This window comes from Marmota monax, unplaced genomic scaffold (genome assembly GCF_021218885.2).
Source record: "Marmota monax isolate L192 unplaced genomic scaffold, Marmota_monax_Labrador192_F-V1.1 WCK01_AAM20220418_F8-fsc00052, whole genome shotgun sequence".
Lineage (NCBI taxonomy): Eukaryota > Metazoa > Chordata > Mammalia > Rodentia > Sciuridae > Marmota > Marmota monax.
In genome coordinates, this window is record NW_026693473.1 from 8,025,962 (window position 1) to 8,047,472 (window position 21,511).

The window sequence follows — 21,511 nt, forward strand, 5'->3', positions numbered from 1 at the left end:
GACCTAAACATCCATCTTGGTTTATCTATTCGTCAAGTAATCCTTGCAATACTTGATACTAAGCCTTATCTTTCTTCCATCTGTAGCAAAATAGATCCCCTGTGGTAGTGTACACATTGGTAGCAGTCCACACTTAGGAATAGCCAGTTGAATCTGCTTGCCTTCCCCCCTGTCCCCTTAAGAAAACAACCAGCATGCTCCCCACCGCCTGCAAGCAGCTGGTTTGGAAGAATCATCTGAGGCATGTCTTTGGTGCTACCTAAGTTTCCACCCTACTGCTTCCTTAGGCAGGCAGTCTTCCATATATATATGCAGGTGTTTTTTATTTCCTTTCCCCAGCCTTTCTCTATCTGGTTATCCCCCCAAATGTGTACTTTTTCTCCTTAACTTCTCTTATGCTTCTTCTTGTAGGCTGAAAAATAATTGTCATTTTAGCAGATAGTAGTGTGCTAAAGTAGTTCACTAGCACAGGTAGTGCTTGTGACACACTCTAACAAGGGAATCAAAAGCTGTAAGATTTGGAGTAGAATTTGGTATAATCTCTTCATCCCTCAATTTTCTAAGTGCTATTATTATTTTTTTCAATACACATACACAATTTTGTTTACTTAAATATATTACATACTATAATCAAATCAAATCAAGATCAGATACCAATAAAAACCTTGTTTAATGGGGAAATATGTTGTTTCCTAAATAAACTTTTGCATCAGAACTTGTATAAATTAGGAATCCTCTTCCCTTTACTCCTGATTTTAAATGTGTTTGACCCACCTTTTTAAAAGATAAAATATAAGCATATGTAAGCAAAATTGATATTTCTACCAAAATGGCCATATCTATAAGTGAGGTCACCTGATTGCCTGGACAGGGTGACAGAACCTTGGGGTTGTGGCCACACCCTTGGTTCTATGCTCTAGATTTAATTTTGACAGTGTACCTGAATTGGTCAAGCTTCATGTGACTGTCTTACAAAAGAGACATAATGTGTATAGATCAGAATATCAGATTTCCAGAGACATCAAACATTGCATCAGTGGCATGTTCTTTTGGGAAATTTAGGTGAAGGTAAGTTATTAATCACAAGATTGATTTGTGTGGAATCCTAACAGGGGGGTGTTAGTTCATGGGTTTAAGATCTAAGCATCCATCTCTATTTCTAAAGAGGGACCAACCAGAGATATTCTAATTGTCTGGTCTGGTCTCCTCTTTGGAATTTTCTGAGACTCCATGTTGTCTGTCCATTGGAACTGTCTCACAATCAGTTGATTAGGGGAATTGCCTTTTTTTTTTTTTTTTAATAAGTTGTAGATGGACACAATACCTTGGTGCTGATGGACACAACCCAGTGCCTCACATGTGTTAGGCAAGTACCCTACCACTGGGCTATAATCCCAGCCCAGGCATTGCTTTTGATATGTTAGTGTTATCATGATTTCCACTTGGCTTTTTAAATATTTAGTAACATTTTAAAACTAAACATTTGCTAATTTTGTTAGGGGAGATTACCTTTGTAAGAATCACAATATTATATATGTTACTGATTTTTGTCTCTTAAAAAATTAGTACATGGGCTGGGGATGTGGCTCAAGCAGGTAGCGTGCTCGCCTGGCATGTGCGGGACACTGGGTTCGATCCTCAGCACCACATAAAAATAAAATAAAGATGTTGTGTCCACCAAAAACTAAAAAATAAATATTAAAAAATTCTCTCTCTCTCTCTAAAAAAAAAATTAGTACATATTAATTATACAGGATGGTGTGTTTCATTGTGGCATACTTGGGCATATGTAAGAACATAATTTGATCAATTTTACTCTTAAATGTCTCCCTCATGATTTATTGATTCTCCCCCACCCCCCAAATTTCACAGATGTCACTTTAAATGGATAACATTTTCTAATTTGGAGTGTGTGGGAATTAGTTACTACTGTCTTCTGCTTGTGCATACTGCTTTTTTTAATGTTGTTTATTAATTGTTTTTTGGGGGGTTTGCTTATCTGTTTCAGGCCATTTCATAATTCTGAATCATGTCTGACAACGGAGAACTGGAAGACAAGCCTCCAGCACCTCCTGTGCGAATGAGCAGTACCATTTTTAGCACTGGAGGCAAAGATCCTTTGTCAGCCAATCATAGTTTGAAACCTTTACCTTCTGTTCCAGAGGAAAAAAAGCCCAGGAATAAAATCATCTCTATATTCTCAAGCACAGAAAAAGGTAAATAGCTGTTGTGGTTTTAAGAGTCTCAGCATTAGTTTATTATTTGATATTACCTGTGTTTGTCCTTTACTGTATGAACAACGAACAGATCCAAGAAAACAGTTGGTGCTGATATATAGGCACTAATGAAAACACTACTTTAGGTGGCCATGGTGATTTGTGCCTGCAGCCATAGCTCCTTGGGGAACCAAGGCAGGAGGATTGCTTGAGCCCTGTTCATTGCAGGCCTGGACAACATGGTGGCACCCTGTCTATAAAACAAAATAAACAAGAAAACTAGTTTATTTGAAACTGTAATAGAAAATTATAAAGTTGTTTTCATCCTACTTATTACAGCCCATGAATTTCTATACTCATTTCCATTTTCTGAGACTTTGGGCTATAGTTAAAGGCTTTCTCACATTAGTGGGGATTTGTGATTGTCTTTGTGTTGCTTTAACAAAATATCTATGTCTGGGTACTTTATAAGAAAAGAGATTCATTTGGCTTAATAATTCTGGTGGCTGAAAAGTCCAGAGAATGTGGCCCTTATGTCAGGTTAGGGCCCTTGACATCTTGACAACATGACAGAGAAACAAAATGGGAACCAGTTGCTTGCAGAAGGGGACGTGTGTGGGCCAGAATGTAAGAGAGTGGGGAGGAGCTAGACTTGTTTTTTTATTATTTACCACCTTCTCCCTCAGGAACCAATGCACTTCTTGAGACAGGCATTAATGTATTCTGAGATGGTAGGATCCAGTTGCTTCCCACTAGGCCCCGCCTCTTAAAGATCCAGACACCTTTCAATGCTGTAACTGGGGATCAGTCCTTTAAACATGAACCTTTGAGGGACAAACCATATCTATCCATAGCAGTGATATTTTGAGGAAACCTGACTTTCCACATGCAAACACACCTACACACACACACACATACACACACACCCTGTGCTGGGGATTAAACCCAAGGTCTCACACATACCAGGCAAGCAATCTACCAAGCTATGTCCCCCAGCCCAGAAACCTACTATTAACAGAATGGTAACATAGGGACCGTAATCCCCTTTCTGATTTCCTGGAGTCAGCTGTGTTTTGGAATAAAGAGTTTTTCTGATTTTTGAGTAGTTCCTCAGAAGGATCTGAGGTAGCCTTAGTGATTAGCAGTGTGTCTTCAGTAAAACATGTCTAGTCCAGGGGTTCTCAGCCTCAGCACTACTGATATTTTGGTGCCAAATAAGGTGTGGTTGTAGCAGTCTGTTCCCATGCATTATAGGATGTTTAGCAACATTCCTGGTTTTTACCCACTAGATTTCAGCAACCCTCTCCCATTTGTGACAACCAAAAATGTCTCTAGACATTGCCAAATATTCCCTGAGGGACAAAAGCACTCCCAGTTAAGAACCATTGACCTTGTCACACATTGTGGGACAAAGGCTGTAAATAATCCCATATATATATTTTATATATATATATATATATATATATATATATATATATAGATAGATAGATAGATATAGATAGATATACATATCTCTATATATGAAAAATTGTATATATTTATATGAGAAGTCAAGGAAGAAACTTGGTTTTCAGAGCTTTTTCAAATAAGGGTAGGGGAATTATTTATTTAAACACATTGAGCATGCTAATTTGGCTCTGATAGATGATAGTCGATATTAGCAAAGATAAAGATACAGGTCCTAAGTCTACATGGAGAGGTAAACCCAATTGGAAGAATGATGCTTTGTATAAAATAATAATACACTTTTTTTTTGTACCAAGGCTGAATCCAGAGGTGCTTACCCACTAAACCACACCTCTAAGTCTTTTATATTTTATTTAAAGACAGGGTCTTGCTAAGTTGCTTAGGGCCTAGCTAAACTAAACTCAAGATCCTCCTACCTCAGGCTTCTGAGCTGCTAGGATTACAGGCATGTGCCACCATGCCTGGTTTGAGACACATTTGAGTTTTTTTTTTTTTTAATTGTCAATGGACCTTTATTTTTATTTATTTATATGCAGTGCTAAGAATCAAACCCAGTGCCTCGCACATGCTAGGCAAGCACCCTACCACTGAGCCACAACTCCTGCCCCACATTTGAGATTTTAAAATAATGAAAATTTGAGTTAACATTAATAAAGAATCAAATCTTGGAGAATTTTGATTTACAAACACGACATAATCATTAGACAATTGCAAACTTGTTCATTTTGTCACATATATCACTTATTTCTAATTTTGCTTTTATTAAGATTTTATGCAAGAGCTGGGGATATAGCTCAGTGCTTGCCTCAAATGCACAAGACTCTGGGGTGAATCTCCAGCACCATTTAAAAAAAAAAAAAAAAGATTTGGGACTGGATATGTAGTTCAGTGGTAGAGTGAATGCTGCATGAGGTCCTGGGTTTGATCCCCATTACCACCTGAAAAACTTTTTCCATGAGGCTATAAACTGAAGAGCCTAGCACAAGTATGGCTTTTAAATTTATGTAACAAGGGATCAGCTGTGTATGTGGTATGTTTGAAGATAAAAATTAGGCTGGATTAAGTAAAGGATAAAGGGGAAGAAGACAGAGCAGTGAACCAAAAACTGTGCATGGGAAGAAGGTGAAAAAGCATGGGTTAGCACCAAATCCTCATCTTCCATAGTAGAGGGTCAGTATGTTTAAAGTGGGAAAATCTGAAAATGTCAGTGTAAACACAGCATTTGAAATTATGGAAATTAAAAGTAAAATTATGGTGGTTAGTACCAGAACAAATTGCAGAATTGAAATTACTTGCCTGTGGGGAACCAGAATCCAGAGCAGAGTAAGGGAATGTTCAAGATAGGGTAAAAAATATGTTGGGTACAAGATTGAAAGTATGTTGGAAATACACACACCCGTGCACACGTACGTGCATATATGTTGGGTGTAGTAGTGTATGCTTGCAATTCCAGCAACTTGGAAGGCCGAGACAGGAGGATTACAAGTCTGAGGCCAGCCTTGGCATCTCATCAAGACCCTGTCTCTAAATAAAGAAATTTTAAAACGGAATTGGAGATATAGCTTCAGTGGTAGAATACCCTTGGGTTCAATCTGGGGGCTGGATACACACACACACACACACACACGTACATAGTTGGGGACAACCTTGTAGCTGGTAAAAGAATACTATAAAATGAAACAAAACAAAATAGAAAATGTGAACAATCTAATACCTGACTTTGGATAATGGTTAGGGTTTATGAACAAACCGAACATGCATTTGCATAAATGTAAAACAACATACCCGTCTCTGATCATTTTTTTTTTCCATCTCTGATCATTTTGAGAATCCTCCTTTTTTGCTCTCCATTACCAAAACTTCTCTTTCCCTTCCTTTCTCACAGAATTACCTAGGAGCTGCAACTAGCCCCGGGTCTTTCTTCTTCATCTTAAATAGAAGTTTCTGAGCTGAGGATATAGCTCAGACAGAATGTTTGCCTAGCATGAATGAGGCCCAGGATTTGATCCCTAGCACTGGGGAAAACAAAACACAAAAAACACAGACGTTATTAGCCACATACAAAGTAAAGAGAATAGTATAATGAACTTCCTTCCCAGCTTCAGTCATTACCATCATTTTGCCTCCTTTTGACCCTTCTTTCCAACTCATGTTCCTGTTCTTATTGTTCCTACCTGGGAGCTACCATCAAGATGAGGGAGAATCTGTGTGTGTGTGTGTGTGTGTGTGTGTGCGCATTCACCCTAGGCTGTTCCTACTATATTACTAGTTCCCCCATCCCTACCTGCTTGGCTTCTTTCTTCAACCGCCTGCAACATTTCTGCATTAGTGTTCTACCTACATCTTGAGCCGCTGTTTCCTAGTTGCTTTTCATCTTTGAACATTCCTCATATATTGTGTTCTTTTACATATAGTGATTTGGTGTAGAAGAGGAGTACTGCAATGTGTAACAATATACCATCTTTACAGAGGTCTAGAAGGGAAAGAATTACATTTTCATTTTAAAAAAATCACAATGATTCCACAAAAAATACTTTAAGGTGTCTTCAATGATTACTGGTTTTAATTGGTGTCACTGGAAAAATTTAAAACATCAGAAATAACTTTAAAAAATTGATATATAATTGTACATATTTATGGGCTATTGTGTGGTATTTTGGTACATGTATTCATTGTATAGTGATGAAATCAATATAGTTGGCATATCCTTCATCTTCAATATTTATGATTTCTTTGTGTTGGGAACATGTAAAGTCCTCCCTTTTAGCTTTTTTTTTTTTTTGATCCTGGGGACTCAACCCAGGCTTTGTGCATGCAAGCTATTTTATTTTAAATATGTAATAAATTAGCATTAACTACTGTCACTCTCCTGTGCTATCTAATGGTAGAACTTATTCCTAATTGTAATTTTGTACCAAAGTTAATTATAATTAATACTTCCATGTAACCTTTTCTCTCCCCCTCATCTTCCCCAGCATTTGGTAACCACTGCTCTTGACATCTGTGAGATCAACTTTTTTTTTTTTTCCCACATGAATTAGAACATGCAGTATTTGTCTTCCTGTGCCTGGCTTAATTCATAGTATCCTTCAGGCCCATCTTTGTTGCCACAGGAACACGACTTCATTCTTTTTTATGGATGGATAATACTGCATTGTGCATATATTCCACATTTTCTCTATCAATTCATGTATACGGGCACTTTGGTTGTTTCCATTCTTTTGCTTTATGAATATAGCTGCAATATGCGACTGTAGATTACTCTTTGACATAACGATTTCATGTCCTTTGGATATATATGCCCGGTGGTGGGATTGCTGGATCAGATGGTAGTTCCAGTTTTAGCTTTTTGAGACACCTCTATATTGTTCTCTATAATGGCTGTACAAGTTTATATTTCCACTAACAGTGTATAATGTATAAGACTTCCCTTTTCTCTACATCCTCCAGCATTTATTATTTTTTGGCTTTTTATTAATAGCCATTTTAATTGGAATGAAATGATATCTGATTGTGATTTTGATTTGCATTTCCCTGATGATTTGTGATGGTGAGTAATTTTTCATATGCATGTTGGCTATATGTTTGTATTCTTTTGAGAAATGTCTGTTGAGATCATTTTACCCATATTTAAATCAGATTATGATTTTTATTTCCTGTTCCTTACATATGGTATTTTTTTTTTTTCTGTTCCTTGTATATTCAGGGCATTCAGTCTTTGTTGGATGAATGGTTTGCAAGTATTTTCTCCTAATCTGCAGGTTGTTTCCTTACCCCATTGATTGTCTGGAGGCTTTTTTTTTAAAGTTTATATAACTTTTCGTGACAACCCAATTGAAGAAATCTTTTTTACTTTCCTGATAATATGTATCACATGCACTGTGTGAATCATCAGAGATACAGTAATAAGCAAAGCAGATATCCTTACTCTCATGACACCAACCAAAAACTACTGTAGCATGTAATTATAAACTATTAAAGTGACACAGGGTTAATGGAAAATGTTCGTCTAATCTGAAGTATTTGGGAAAGCAAGGAAATGAAAATAGAGCTGAAGAATAAATGATGATAAGTAAGAAAACAGTTAAAAAGTGAGTTCAATGCCTTGGAAAGAGCCAGCCACAGGAGGCATCACAGTATAGCATGGAGCTGAGTGTAGTCCAGAGTCACTTGAAAGCACAGAGGGTAGGTGAGAATTACAGTGTGATGTATGGAGGGGACTATGGACAACAGAGAGGTAGGCAGAGACCAGGTCACAAAAATGCCTTGTATTCTGTAGTTTTGAGCTCAGGTTTTTATCTTGTTTCCTGGGGAACCACGAGAGAATTTAAACAGGGGAAAGTCCTGGTCACATTTTTATTTTAGGTAGGTAGTTGTGTAGAAAATAGGTTTTGTTGGAGGTCTAGGACTGAAGTTGGAAACTAGTTAGAAGGCTTTTGCCTAAGTCCAGGTGAGAAATGGCTTAGCTAGTTTAGTAGTTGTAATAAGGAAAATAGCAGTGAGCCATTGTTTTGGTGTATTTTTCTAAGCTCTGTTCAGATAGCTTGTGTTGAGTACATAATATTTATTAACTAAAGCAATTTTTACCTCTAATTATTTAACCAACATGCACCTTCACTTCTGATTATGGAGATGATAGATGGTGAACATTCTTTCTTGTCCAAAAATCGAATGCTGGTATTAGTAGTAATAAAGTTAGCCTATACTTCCCTACCCGTTTCCTAGAGAATGCTTTTCTGTATAGTGGAACAAATTTAGTTTCTTCAGTTTGAAGTTTTTCTAAGTCAAAATAATAAGGATGTGTGTGTGTAACAACTGGTTGTTAGACTAGAAAAAGAAGAGTCTTCCTTTTAAACAGATTTAGATTTTCTTAACCCTAGACTGTAACTCAAATGTAGCCTGAAAGGCTGAGGCCCTAAGAGGATGTGACAATAGCCTATTTAGAATTCTTGAAGTACCTGTTGTCAGCACTGTCTCAGGATCTTTACCTCGTGGCTAAAGTTTGCTGCCTGCCTGCTGCTCATTTTGTTGTCTAATGTAAAGCTGGGAAATGATTCCAAGAATCTCGTTTTCTCCTGGGACACTAATAAGTTTTATTAAGAGAAGCTTCTTTCTGTGGTCCATTACTTCCTATCAGGTGATCTAATTCCTGTAGACACACTGTAGATGATTGATAGGCAAAATGGGAAGTTGATATACTTTTTTTTTTTTAAACATTAACAGATTTCCTTCCAAAACTAAGGTGTCCAAATAAATTGTTTTTACTTATCTTTTATTTCTTGGCTTCTAGAGTTATGTGGTCAGTTTATATAGCTGGGTCCTTTCAGCACATTGTTCAGCTTGAGACTTGGTTTAGCACTTTTGTTTTAATGCTTTTTCTGATATCCTTTTCCCTTCCTGCGGGGACTACTAAAATATGGGAGGTATTTGTGAAAAATAAATGGAATTAAACAGATTTTTTTAGTATATTGTGTCATTTTATTTTGAACAGATTTTAACATGTAAGTATATCTCAAGTTCTGCTTAATCATTTTCATGTCCTTCTGTAGCTTTAACTTTTCGTTCTATATCCCTAAGGTCTGAAACTTTCTTTAATATGTTTGTTTCTCTAAACTAAACACTCCCAAGTTGAAGAACATTATTGGGCCTTAGACACAACAGGAACCAGGAATTCTCTTGCTCTGTATGTTATCTTTCTCCTTTCTGTGTACCTGTTTCCTGTTTCTTTTATATTTCAGTCTGGAGTTTCTCTGTATGTAAGGAAATATAGCCCTCAACAGTAACTGGGCTTTATTTCTTATAAATGTAATCACTGGAGATAGACTGATTTTCAGGGTGCCAAGTCTGACTTAGGTCAGATATCACTCCTTAAGCAGTTGACTGGGAGTGAGGAGGAGCAGCTGGGGCTGGCCTGGTTTGAATGAGATGCCTGCCTTGGACCAATTGTCTGTGGTTAGGATTATATAAGAAAATGGCGTTTTCCCAGCCATGTACAAGGAAAGCATGAGGAATGTTCCCAAAAGTGGGATGCCAAACAGTTAAAACAAACAAACAAAAAGATAGAAGAAAAACTACTCTATTTTGAGAATACTTATAGCTTGACTCATAGTTCTCACAGAGATTTGAGGATTTTTTTCCCCATCAGGTAAACAATATTCTTGGGGAAAATAGTATACTCTAGGTATCCTGTACCCTGATCCTATCTTTAGTGAAAAGGCTAGCTTATTTCCCAGTTTCCATGGTTCATCAAATTCTGTTTTTTCTGTCAGCCATACAAGAACAGTGTACAAATTAAACTATTAATTTATAGTTAACAAATACTTATTTCTGAATGCAATATACTGAGTTAGAAGCCATAGGACATAAAGAGAAGTAGAGGGTATGAGCTCAGTTTACTCAAAGTCGGTCTAGAGAAAAATGAGAGGTTGGTTATGATGGATGTATGTTTCATTAAAGACAGCAAAATTTTCTGAGAGTTGTGTTTCCCTCTGTTCCTTTCCACAATTGTGCCCTGCTTTCTTACCATGGCCACATATGTGCGTAGAAAACCTAGAGAAGAGGTAGACATTTGAACACAAGTCTCATCATGTTCAAAAGGTATCCTGGTTCCTATTAATGCTAGATCATTACTACCTTTGTAAACAAAGAATAGCAGTAACAATTCCAGCTTTGTATGTGCAGAACTATCAAACATCACCATTTTAAACTTTTTTATAATGGGAGAATACTCAGGTTAAACATAGCTATTGACCACATTATTCTTCTTACTTTCCCTCCCAAGGCCCAACTAAAATGACAGTAGAAACATTAAAAATAATAATAAGGACAATGAGAATAGGAGAGAGACAGTAGTATACAGGAGCTCTCAGTATATGTTTGGAGAGTGGAGTGGTGAGAAATGACACCTGACTAAATGGAACAGAGAGACATCACCTAAACATTTGCAGAAGGTAATGTCTGTGGGAAGTGAATTTCCCTCTAAAAACCTCAGAGACTCAAGATTTAGAGGCACACAGTACTGTAGGAAAAGGGGAGGGGAGGAGGGGATATCCAGGATGAAAGGACTGGGAATTAATTGAAAATTTTCATATAAAGTGTCAAAGACTCCCCAGGACTCATTCCTGTTTTACCTCTCCAGCCATACAAATATAGCCCCATCCTGGGGATGGAGGGAGGATATTTGCATTTAGTTCAGGACAAATTAAACCAGAGAGGGCCCTATTCTTTTCACAGGAAGTTAAAGGTTAGAATAAAAAACATGGATTCAATAAAAGCCAGCATATAAAACTCCTTTCTCTGCCCTGTTTTCAGAATACTTATAGCTTGACTCATAGTTCTCACAGAGATTTGAGGATTTTTTTCCCCATCAGATAAACAGTGTTCTTGGGGAAAATATACTCTAGGTATTCTGTACCCTGATCCTAAATTTAGTGAAAAGGCTAGCTTATTTCCCAGTTAGTTCTTTAATACTTTTCTATATTATTAGATAACAAAAGATCACCAGACATTTAAGGAAAACTCTTATATATAAGAGTCCAAAATAATTGGGGAAATTTTTAAAAGGCATTTAGCTACCCATGTCAATAATGTCAGAGACTTAGGAGGCTGAGGCAGGCTCTTGATAAAAGTTACTGAGGCTGAACTTGAACTTGTGATCCTCCTATCTCAAAAAAGAACTGGGGTGTGACTCAGTGGTAGTGATTGTCTGCATTCAATCCCCAGTACTACCAAAAAATAAAAGGAAGAAAGAAAAAAATTATAAGGGCATTTAGAAAAACAGACAATGTAGAGAGAAAACAAATCTCAAAACTCAGACTATACATACACATATACTGTATAATCTTCAAAGAAGATAAATTAAACCCATGAAACAAGAAAAGAATACTTAGAAAATAATGAGAAATAATTATTAGCAATTCAATATATAAGATTACCAGAACAGGAGCTAGGGTTGTAGCTCAGTGATAGAGCTCTTGCCTAGCTATGTATGAGGCACTGGGTTTGATTCTCAGCACCACGTATTAATAAATAAAATAAAGGTCCATTGGCAACTAAAAACAATATTAAAAAAAATAAAATAAAGGCATTGTGTCCATCTACAAATAAAAATATTTTTAAAAAGATTACCAAAACATACAAGAGATATCAACAGGAGGATGAGTGGAAGATAATCAAGAAAATGTTCCCAAAGAGTTAAACAAAAATATGTCAATGGGGTCAGATGATGGTGGCACATACCAGTAATAATCCCAGTGACTCAGGAGGCTGAGGCAGGAGGATCACAAGTTTGAAGCCAGCCTCAGCAGCTCAGCGAGTCCCTGTCTCAAAATAAAAAATAAAATGGGGTTGTCGGGTACAGGGTTCAATAGAGCCACATCCCCAGCCCTACTTTACATTTTATTTAGAGACAGGGTACCAAAAAAGCAAAAGCATGGAAAAGATGAGAGTTTCAAATTACTGATAATAAACAAATTAGAGTGAAGAAAATATCAAAGAAATAATGGAAAAAAAATGTCCCAGATCTGAAGAATATTATTTCCAGATGAATGTGACGCACTGTGAACTCAGCTCAGTTAATGAATGAAGATCACAGCATCCTCAAATTTTATAATACTACAGATAGGACAGTGAAATATTGTACTTCTAGTCAAGGTGGAGCAACAGGGACTGGATTTATACTCCCACCTAAAAGAATTAAAGTAATGGAAAAAATATACAAAACAATGTTTTTCAAGACAGTGAACATCAGGCAATGAAGAAAAATGATTAAAAAGAAACAAATGAGGTAAGCCCTACCATTGATTGAGCTTTCTGCCTGGAGAGTTTCTAGACTGCAGCACAGGGAGAGGGAAATTGGTGATCTCTTTGAGATGAGGAACAACGCAATTAAATAATTGGATTTATAGCAGAGTAGGCATTAAAGAAGAAAAGATGAGTGAATTTGAAGATAGGGCAATAGAAACCCTGCAAAACAAAACAGCATTGTGGGACAACCTCTGGAAGAGTGACATATGTATAATTGAAGTCTTGGAGGGAGGGGTGAAATACTTGAAGAATACTTTAAAAATAATGGCAGAAAGCTGGTGGTGGGGCTGGGTTTGTGGCTCAGAGGTAGAGCGCTTGCCTAGCATGCATGAGGCACTGGGTTTGATACTCAGCACTACATAAAAATAAAATAAAGGTATGTGTTCACCTACAACTAAAAATATACATTTTAAAAAAAAATAAAGCTGGTGGTGTAAGTGGTACAGCACTTGACTACCATATGTGAGGCCCTGAGTTCTGTCTCCCAGCATCAGAAAAAAAAAAAAAAAATGGGAAGTGGGATTATGAAAACTAAAAAAAAAAAATTACCACCAGCACACTGTACTTTATTACAAAAAATGTTTAACCAGGTCCTTCAGACAGAAGGAAAATGATGTCAGGTGAAATGTGGGTCTATACTAAGAAATGAAAAGCATTGGAATAGGTTAGTTTGTTTGTTTTCATCCCAGGGATTGAACTCAGGTGCACTTAACCACTGAGCCACATCCCAGCCCTATTTTGCATTTTATTTAGAGACAGGGTCTCACTGAGTTGCTTAATGCCTCGCTTTTTTTGCTGAGGCTGGCTTTGAACTTGAGATCCTCCTTCTTCAGCATTATGAGCTGCTGGGATTACAGGCATGCGCCACTGTGCCTGGTGCTTATATTTTTCTCTTACCTAAATATTTTTTAAAAATAATCATATTCTTAATGAAGTACTGATACATCCTATAACATGGATGAATTTCAAAAATATTAAGTAAAAAAAAAGCTATTTGCAAAAGACCATGTATTATATGATCCCATTTATATGATTAGATAGAATAGGCAAATCTTTGGAGACAGGAAATAGATTAGTGATATCCCTAAGATTTGTGGTGACATAGGCGATGGAATGGGGAGTAATGATCACTGATGGGTACAAGATTTCTTCTGCTCATGATGTAAATATTCTAGTTAGAGTGTGATGATGGTTGCAAAATTAAAAAATGTACTGAAGCCATTGAATTATAAACTACATAATTATATTATGTAGTTTAAAAAGCTAACATAACAACAAAGGTGATGAAAGGAGATGATAAAAAAAATACTCGGTTAGGGCTGGAGTGGTAGCTCTGTAGGAGTGCTTGCCTAGCATGTGTGAGGCAATGAGTTCAATTCTCAGCACCACATATTAAAAAATAACAGTAAAGGACAAAAATTTTTAAAAATTTGGTTAATCCAAAAGAAGGCAGAAAAGATTGATAAAGTAGTCCTACTACATGCTCTCTACAGGAAATTCGCTTTTTTACATCCAGCCATAAGATAGGTTAAAATAAAAAGTATGCTAAAACTGGGGGTATAGCTCAGTGGTAGAATGCCTAGCATGTTCAAAGCCCTGGGTTTGATCTCCAGTACCACAAAAAATTAAGGGCTACTTATGTTAGCATCATAAACTTGGCCTGACTCTGTATCAGACAAATTAGATTCTAGAGCTCAAAAAATATTGTCAGATTAAGAAAATTATTTCATGATAGATCATTTAGATAAATAGCAGCTAAACATGTACTGCTAACAGTTTCAAAAAACATGACATAAAAATTGAAAGGATTTCAAGAAAAAATTGACAAATCCAGTTATAACCTGAGATTTTAATACACTTCTTTCAGTAATTGATAGAACAACTAGATAGAAAATTGGTAAGGATTTAGAATATTTGAACATAACAACGAACTTGACCTAATGGATATTTATAGAACATTCCATGCAGTAACAGTTAGAATCCATAATTCTTTTAAGTGTACATGGAACATACACCAAGATAAATCATATTTGAGGAAATTTAAAAAAAATTCTCAATAAATTTAGAAGGATTTAAACAATATAAAGTGTATTATGTGAACACATGTAATTTAATTAGAAATTAGTAACAGGAAACCCTCTGAAAATATTTGGAAAGTAGATAAAACACTTCCAAATAAAGAAAGGATATTTAGAAAACATACTGAATGAAAGTGAAAATTAAAAAACATCAATATTTGTAAAATATCTAAAGCTGGTCTGTTGTTATGGCTCAGTGGTAAAGTGCTTCCCTAGTATGTGTGAGGCACTGGGTTCCATCCTTAGCACTACATTAAAAATAAATGAATAAAACAAAGATATTGTGTCATCTACAACTGAAAATAATTTTAAAATAAGAGATCTCTAAAGCCCACTTGGAGGAAGTTTTACAGTATTGGAAAAGAAAGAAATTTCAAATCAATGACTTTAGCTAAGCCATCTTTTTTTTTTTTTTTTTTTTGGATACTGGGGATTGAACTCAGGGGCACTTGACCCCTGACCTATACCCCCAGTCCTATTTAGAGATAGGGTCTCACTGAGTTGCTTAGTGCCTCTCTTTTGCTGATGCTGGCTTTGAACTTGCAGTCCTCCTGCCTCAGCCTCCCGAGCTGCGCTCAGCCCACTGCACCTGGCCAGCTAAGCCATCTTCATAAACTAGAAGGGAATAGCAAATGTAATCCAAAATAAGCAGAAGAAAGGAAATGATAAGAGTCAAAGCAGAAATCAGTGAAATGAAAGAAAAAGTAGTAAAATCATGAAACTAAAAACTGATTAATTTATAATACCAATAAAATGAATACATTTCTAGCCAGACTGGTGGAGGAAGAGAGAAGATAAAAATTACCAAATTGAGAGAGAATGAAAGAAGTAGATCCCATCTCTGCAGATTTTATGGATATTAAAAAGTGAAGGTATAGTTAGGTACAGTTTCACATGCTTATAATCCCAGCTACTGGGGAGGCTGAGGTAGGAGGATCCCAAAGTTTGAGGCCAGATTGGGCAACTTAGTAAGAAGTACCGTGGCAGAAATGTGACAAAAGCTGTGATAGATCTGTACTCTGTAAACTGTGACGCTGTAAAACATTTCTGAGAGAAATTCAAAAAGTCCCGACTAATGGAGAGATTCGCTGTTGTCATGGATGAGAAAACTCAATGTTAAGAAATCAATTCTTTCTAAATTGTTCTATAGATTCAGACAGTTTCAATCAAAATCCCAGCAGGCTTCTTATAGAAATTTAACAAGATTATTCTAAAATTCATATGGAAATGAGGCAGACCTGAAATATCCAAGTAGTTTTGAATTAGAAGAAGAATAAGAGGAGAACAAAGACAGGATGATGAATACACTGTGTACGTAAAGTGCTTATTAAAAATGACAGAAATTGAGGCAGACTGGTGTTGACATAAAGGTGTGGATAAGCAGGTCATTGTAACAGAGCAGGACATTCAGAAATAGACCTACACATATATCAGCTGCAGATTCAAGCAGAGGAATTTGGGGAGGGAGAAAGGGAACTAATGTGTTTGAATTTACAGAGAATGTAATTGATAGGTGTGGGGTATAAATGTTACATAAAGTACAAGAGTAGGATCATTCCAAAACTGGCTAGTTTTAAAATACAGCAGTTGTTAAGTAAGAAGGAGGGATTAAGTTTGTGCTATAAAGAAGTGGTCTCCAAACTGTTTGTCAGGTCCCTACATCTTTACAACAGTATAGGTTACTTTACCTCATTTACTGGTTTCTGCTCAGACAGTATTTTAAGGAAATTGTCTTTCCTTGAATAACTTTATTCCTAATCTGTTTTAGGAAAAATGTCAACATATGATTATAAGTGCCTTTATTAACCTTGTTTAAATACTTTTTTTCTTTTTTCTGAATGCCTTCTAGGAAGTAAAAAGAAAGAAAAGGAACGGCCAGAGATTTCGCCTCCATCTGATTTTGAGCACACCATCCATGTTGGCTTTGATGCTGTTACTGGAGAATTTACTGTAAGTTTTACCTCGTTAGACTTTGTTTATTATAACACTAGAACATCATTCAAACTTTTTCCTGTGGTATTAACTTCGAAGTTAACTTTTCTGCCCACAAGTTAATTATTAGTTCTTATTGCTTTTTCTTATAAGTGTTAGCAGTAGTGTGTGTTTTTTCCCCTAGGGGAGCTGAGCCTATTAGTTATAATTATGCAGAATAAATATAGGAAAAGTAGACCTTTAGAAAACTAGACCAGTTAGAATTTACTCAAATCTAAAAGTATGTGTATTGGTTTGTTTTATGTATTTTGATATTTATCTTTGAAAATTAATTTTATTAGAGCAATTCAAACCACAACTCATTTCTGAATCTCTTTTTGTTAGGGCATGCCAGAGCAGTGGGCTCGATTGTTACAGACCTCCAATATCACCAAACTAGAGCAAAAGAAGAATCCTCAAGCTGTGCTAGATGTCTTAAAGTTCTATGACTCCAACACAGTAAAGCAGAAATATCTCAGTTTTACTCCTCCTGGTAAGACATCAGATGGTGGTAAAAGACTGAATCACATGGAAAATTGTAAAGCACTGCTAGATAAAAAGATTATTTCTGGAAAAATAAAAGGCTAAGCTGTATTTCTTGTCCCTGCTTTCTTCTGTATTGAATCTGCTTTTTGTTAACTATCCGGTGGCTCTTGAACATCATCTGGAGTCTGAGGATTACATTACTGTCATAGTTTGTTAGAAATGGAACTGGATGTTTTAAATTTTTTCCAGATTTTTTTATACATTATAATTAAATGTGATAGTGTTATTTGTTGTTACATGTACTTGGGGTTTTTTCCTCCTCGCTGCTTTAAATGATTTTCAGTTTAGAAGGAAAAGATGTAGATTTATAGACATCTTTATGCTAGAGATATGTTTATTGTCAGTGGCATGGAAAGAAGTTTTGCTATATAAATGCATAGACCTTGAAGTAAAAAATGGTTTTCTACTCAAAAATTGAAATAAATAAAAAATGTAAATACATAAAAATAAACATTATAACTAAAAGGTTTATACCTCAGAATTAGAATATCAGTGGGTAAGAATTGGAATATACTGGATTTTTAAAAATAGTTTGTTTAAATCAGCATCAGAATCAAGTCCACATGGTGCAGTTGGTTGAGTGGTCCCTAGAATGTCTTTTGGGATTTAGTTAGACTCCCCTTCCCCATGCTGGTTCTCCTGCTTTCTCTTCCTTGCATTGTACTTTAGAAGATGCAAATCATTTGTCCTGTTTCTCTCGTGTAGATTTTGCCATTTACACCCCCCAGGATATTATTTTTATTTAATATGTTTCTCTGTCTCTAAAGTCATATATCTAGTTTTTAAAAATAATGTAATTATGTAAAAATCATATGTGGTTTGAGTTAACTGTATTTAATATGTTTATATCATCACAGAGATAAAGGCTATGTTCAAAAAAGAAGTAGACTTCTTTGCAAGTAATATTAGTCTTGATCTGTTTTACTTTAATCTGGTATATCCTTACTAAAAGTTCAGACTTTTACCTAGAACTTTTGTGTCAAACAGTAAGTAAGTTGCATTTTTAAAAAGAAACAAAACTTATATAAAAAAATCTGCTTTTCGCAGTTGCCATGTTTGAATGATGGTTTTATATCCCTTGTAGGCTATTCTTTGGAGAAACTATCTTAAACAAGAAATGTTTTATTTTATTTTTTTTAGTTGTCGATAGCCTGTTGTTTTATTTATGCGGTGCTGAGAATTGAACTCAGTGACGTACACACACCAGGCGAACACTCTACCACTGAGCCATAGCCTCAGCTTCAGCCCCTAAATGTTTTATTTTTAAAATAGATTGATAGTCATAGTTTTCCTTACATTTTAATAACTTTACTTAAAAAGTATAATTTGCTTACAATAAAATTCACCCATTTTAAGTATCAATTCATGTGTTTTAAAAAAGTATTTTTGAGGTTTCATTAAGATTTGAGAGTTATTAGCTGAGTTCTGTAAAAATTATTATTTATATTACTGTTATTGTCATTTTTCTCAGGAGGTAATTCAACTTAAAATGAAATCAGGTTAAGAAATTTCACTTGCTCCTCTTTTATATTATTTTTCTTTTTGTCATATAAAAGTTTTCTTTCTTGAATTGCTAACATACTTTTCTTTTTTCATATTCAGAGAAGGATGGCTTCCCTTCTGGAACACCAGCAGTAAGTTCATGATTTCTTATTGTTCTTATTCTAATTTAGGTTACCAAAACCAAATTTTTATTTTGCTTTTTAAAATAAATTCAGCCATCAGAGGTAAATAACTACTATGTTTGTAAATAGTACTCAAGAATATTTATCATATGTTTATTTCATATACTTATTTTTCCATATTTCATGAAATCACCTTTACTCTTTAATTGATTATATTGGAAGCAGTAAGGTTTAAAAATTTAAAAATTAGCTATTGAAAAAACAACTTCTTGAAGTATGTTTAAAAAAAGAGAGATGGTCACATTTTAACCTTTTTATTATACTGGCTTGTGTTCCTTTGCTCCTGTGATGAACACAGCTTAACACCAAGGGGTCAGAAACATCAGCAGTAGTAACAGAGGAAGATGATGATGATGAAGAGGCCGCGCCTCCTGTCATTGCCCCACGACCAGATCATACGAAATCAGTGAGTGATTGGCTAATGACCTGGTGTGTGCATCTGTGTATGTATGTGTTTCTAAAAACAGCTATTTGCATTTGACTTTCAGTAATTATTTCAAAAAGCCTTCAAGTTTAAAATATTTTAGTATGAGAAAATTAATTTAATATTGAATTAAGAGTTTTACTTAAAGAGTACTCATCAAAAACTACTTTTTTGAAAAATAAAAATCTAATGGCTGCTTTAAAATTAGAATATTTAATTCACTGGGTTTTATCTTTTTTTTAGAGAGAGAATGTTTTTAATATTTATTTTTCAGTTTTTCAGTGGATACAACATCTTTTATTTTATTTTTATATGGTGCTAAGGATCAAACCCAGCGCCCTGCGCATGCCAGGCGAGCGCGTTACCGCTTGAGCCACATCCCCAGCCCCTTCACTGGGTTTTTAAATTAATTATTGTTTAATTTTTTTAGTTGTAAATGAACACAATATCTTCATTTATTTTTTTATTTTTATGTGGTGCTGATGATCGAACCCAATACCTCACTCATGTGAGGCAGGTGCTCTACCACTGAGCCCCCCAGCCCCAGCCCCTGGGTTTTTTCTTTCCATGTTTTGCCCTCTTTCCCAGAGAGGTCATCCATTTATCTGTTTTTTTCTCTGTTTCATAATGTGGGTGACTCTTCTATCTAAAACTTAGATCTTTCCTCTTCCCCGGATTATGTACTTTATTTCTCATTTTGACATTTCTCTCAAAGCCTTGATGGCATTCTAAAGACAGTTGAGAGTGAAATTCCTCCCCAGCTGAGGGAGAATTTCAGCAGTAATGAGCTCAGATGGAGCCAGGGAAAGAACTACTAAGGGGGCTGGACTGTGATGTGGTGGCTCCGAGAACTGCCATTGGATCCCATCTCATGACAGATGGCTGAGTTTTCAATAATCCTTACAACTGGCTCTTTGAAATGAAAGGGAGAGTAAGTATTATATTTGTGTAAAGTGTTTTATAGAAATTAGTAATAGTTATTTCAACAACAAAGTTTTATTCTTTTGCATTTTATTCATCTTTTTTATTAAAAACATTTTTAAACTGAGCTGCTTTTTTTACTATGTTGTTATACTATTTTATTTTTTTTAACTTTAAAAAATATTTTTAGTTGTAGATGCCTTTATTTATTTATTTTTATGTGGTGCTGAAGATCAAACACAGTACCTCACAAGTGCTAGGCAAGCACTCACTGTACCACTGAGCTACACCCCCAGCCCATTTTACTATTTTAGATCTAGGTACACATAAATTTTATTCATGGACCTACTGTTTTGCTAGTTATAGTTTTTTGGTGTTGTGGATTGAACTCAGGGACATCTGACCACTGAGTCACATTCCCAGCCCCTTTTTTAACTTTTTATTTTGAGACAGGGTCTCATTAAGTTGCTTAGTGCCTCACTGAGTTGCTGAGGCTAACTTTGAACTTGGAATCCTTCTGTCTCAGCCTCGTAAGTCCTTAGTATTACAGGCTTGTGCCACTGTGCCTGGCTGCTAGATATACTTTTAAATAAATTTATTCTATGGCAAAGAAAAATGTTTCACACTTTTTTTCAATACATGTTTTTTTATAGTCTGAAAATATTGCATTCTTTAGAACAAAAAGAGATAACAGTTTTGTGTAAAAAATTAGTGTTCCAGTAAGAATATCTGAAAATATTTTTTTTTCAAATCTCAGTAATGAACTATATCTCTGCAGATTTATACACGGTCTGTAATTGACCCCATTCCTGCACCTGTTGGTGATTCCAATGTCGACAGTGGTGCCAAATCTTCAGACAAACAGAAAAAGAAGACAAAGATGACAGATGAAGAGATTATGGAGAAATTAAGTATGTTACCTATATTTTACATTATTTTATAAAAACAAATATTTTGTAGATGGACAGTAACTTCATTTTATTTATTTTTTTGTAGTGCTAAGGATTGAACCCAGTGCCTCATACATGCTAGGCAAGTGCTCTACCATTGAACCACAACCCCCACCTTATGTTATTATGTAATTAATTTATTAATTTTCTTAAAACATATGACCCAAGTCTGGGGATATAGCTCAGTAGTAGAGCACTAGCCTAGTGTAAGTAAGGTCCTGGATTCTATCCCTATCACTGCAAAAAAAAAAAAAAAAAAAAGACCCAGTTGGATTGTAATATATGCTTATTATTTTGCCTCAAGGCAGAAAGAAAAATTGTTTTTTTACAGAAATAGATGCTTCAATTAAAATGTAGTGAGCTGGGCATGGTGGCACATGACTATAATCCTAGCAGGAGATTGCAGAGGATTTCAAGTTCAAGACCAGTCTGAGTAACTTAGTGAGAC

At 35.5% G+C, this 21,511-nt stretch overlaps 1 protein-coding gene across 1 annotated transcript in view; it reads left to right on the forward strand.

The window, feature by feature from the left end:
• Pak2 (p21 (RAC1) activated kinase 2) overlaps window positions 1-21,511 on the forward strand; it is a 74,447-nt gene that overhangs the window by 32,031 nt on the left and 20,905 nt on the right. The window contains exons 2-7 of the mRNA XM_046457932.2: window positions 2,009-2,216; window positions 16,416-16,516; window positions 16,883-17,030; window positions 18,686-18,717; window positions 19,067-19,174; window positions 20,892-21,024. Coding sequence (XP_046313888.1) covers window positions 2,030-2,216; window positions 16,416-16,516; window positions 16,883-17,030; window positions 18,686-18,717; window positions 19,067-19,174; window positions 20,892-21,024 — 709 coding nt within the window. The 5' untranslated portion in view covers window positions 2,009-2,029. The remainder of the gene's footprint in view (window positions 1-2,008; window positions 2,217-16,415; window positions 16,517-16,882; window positions 17,031-18,685; window positions 18,718-19,066; window positions 19,175-20,891; window positions 21,025-21,511) is intronic.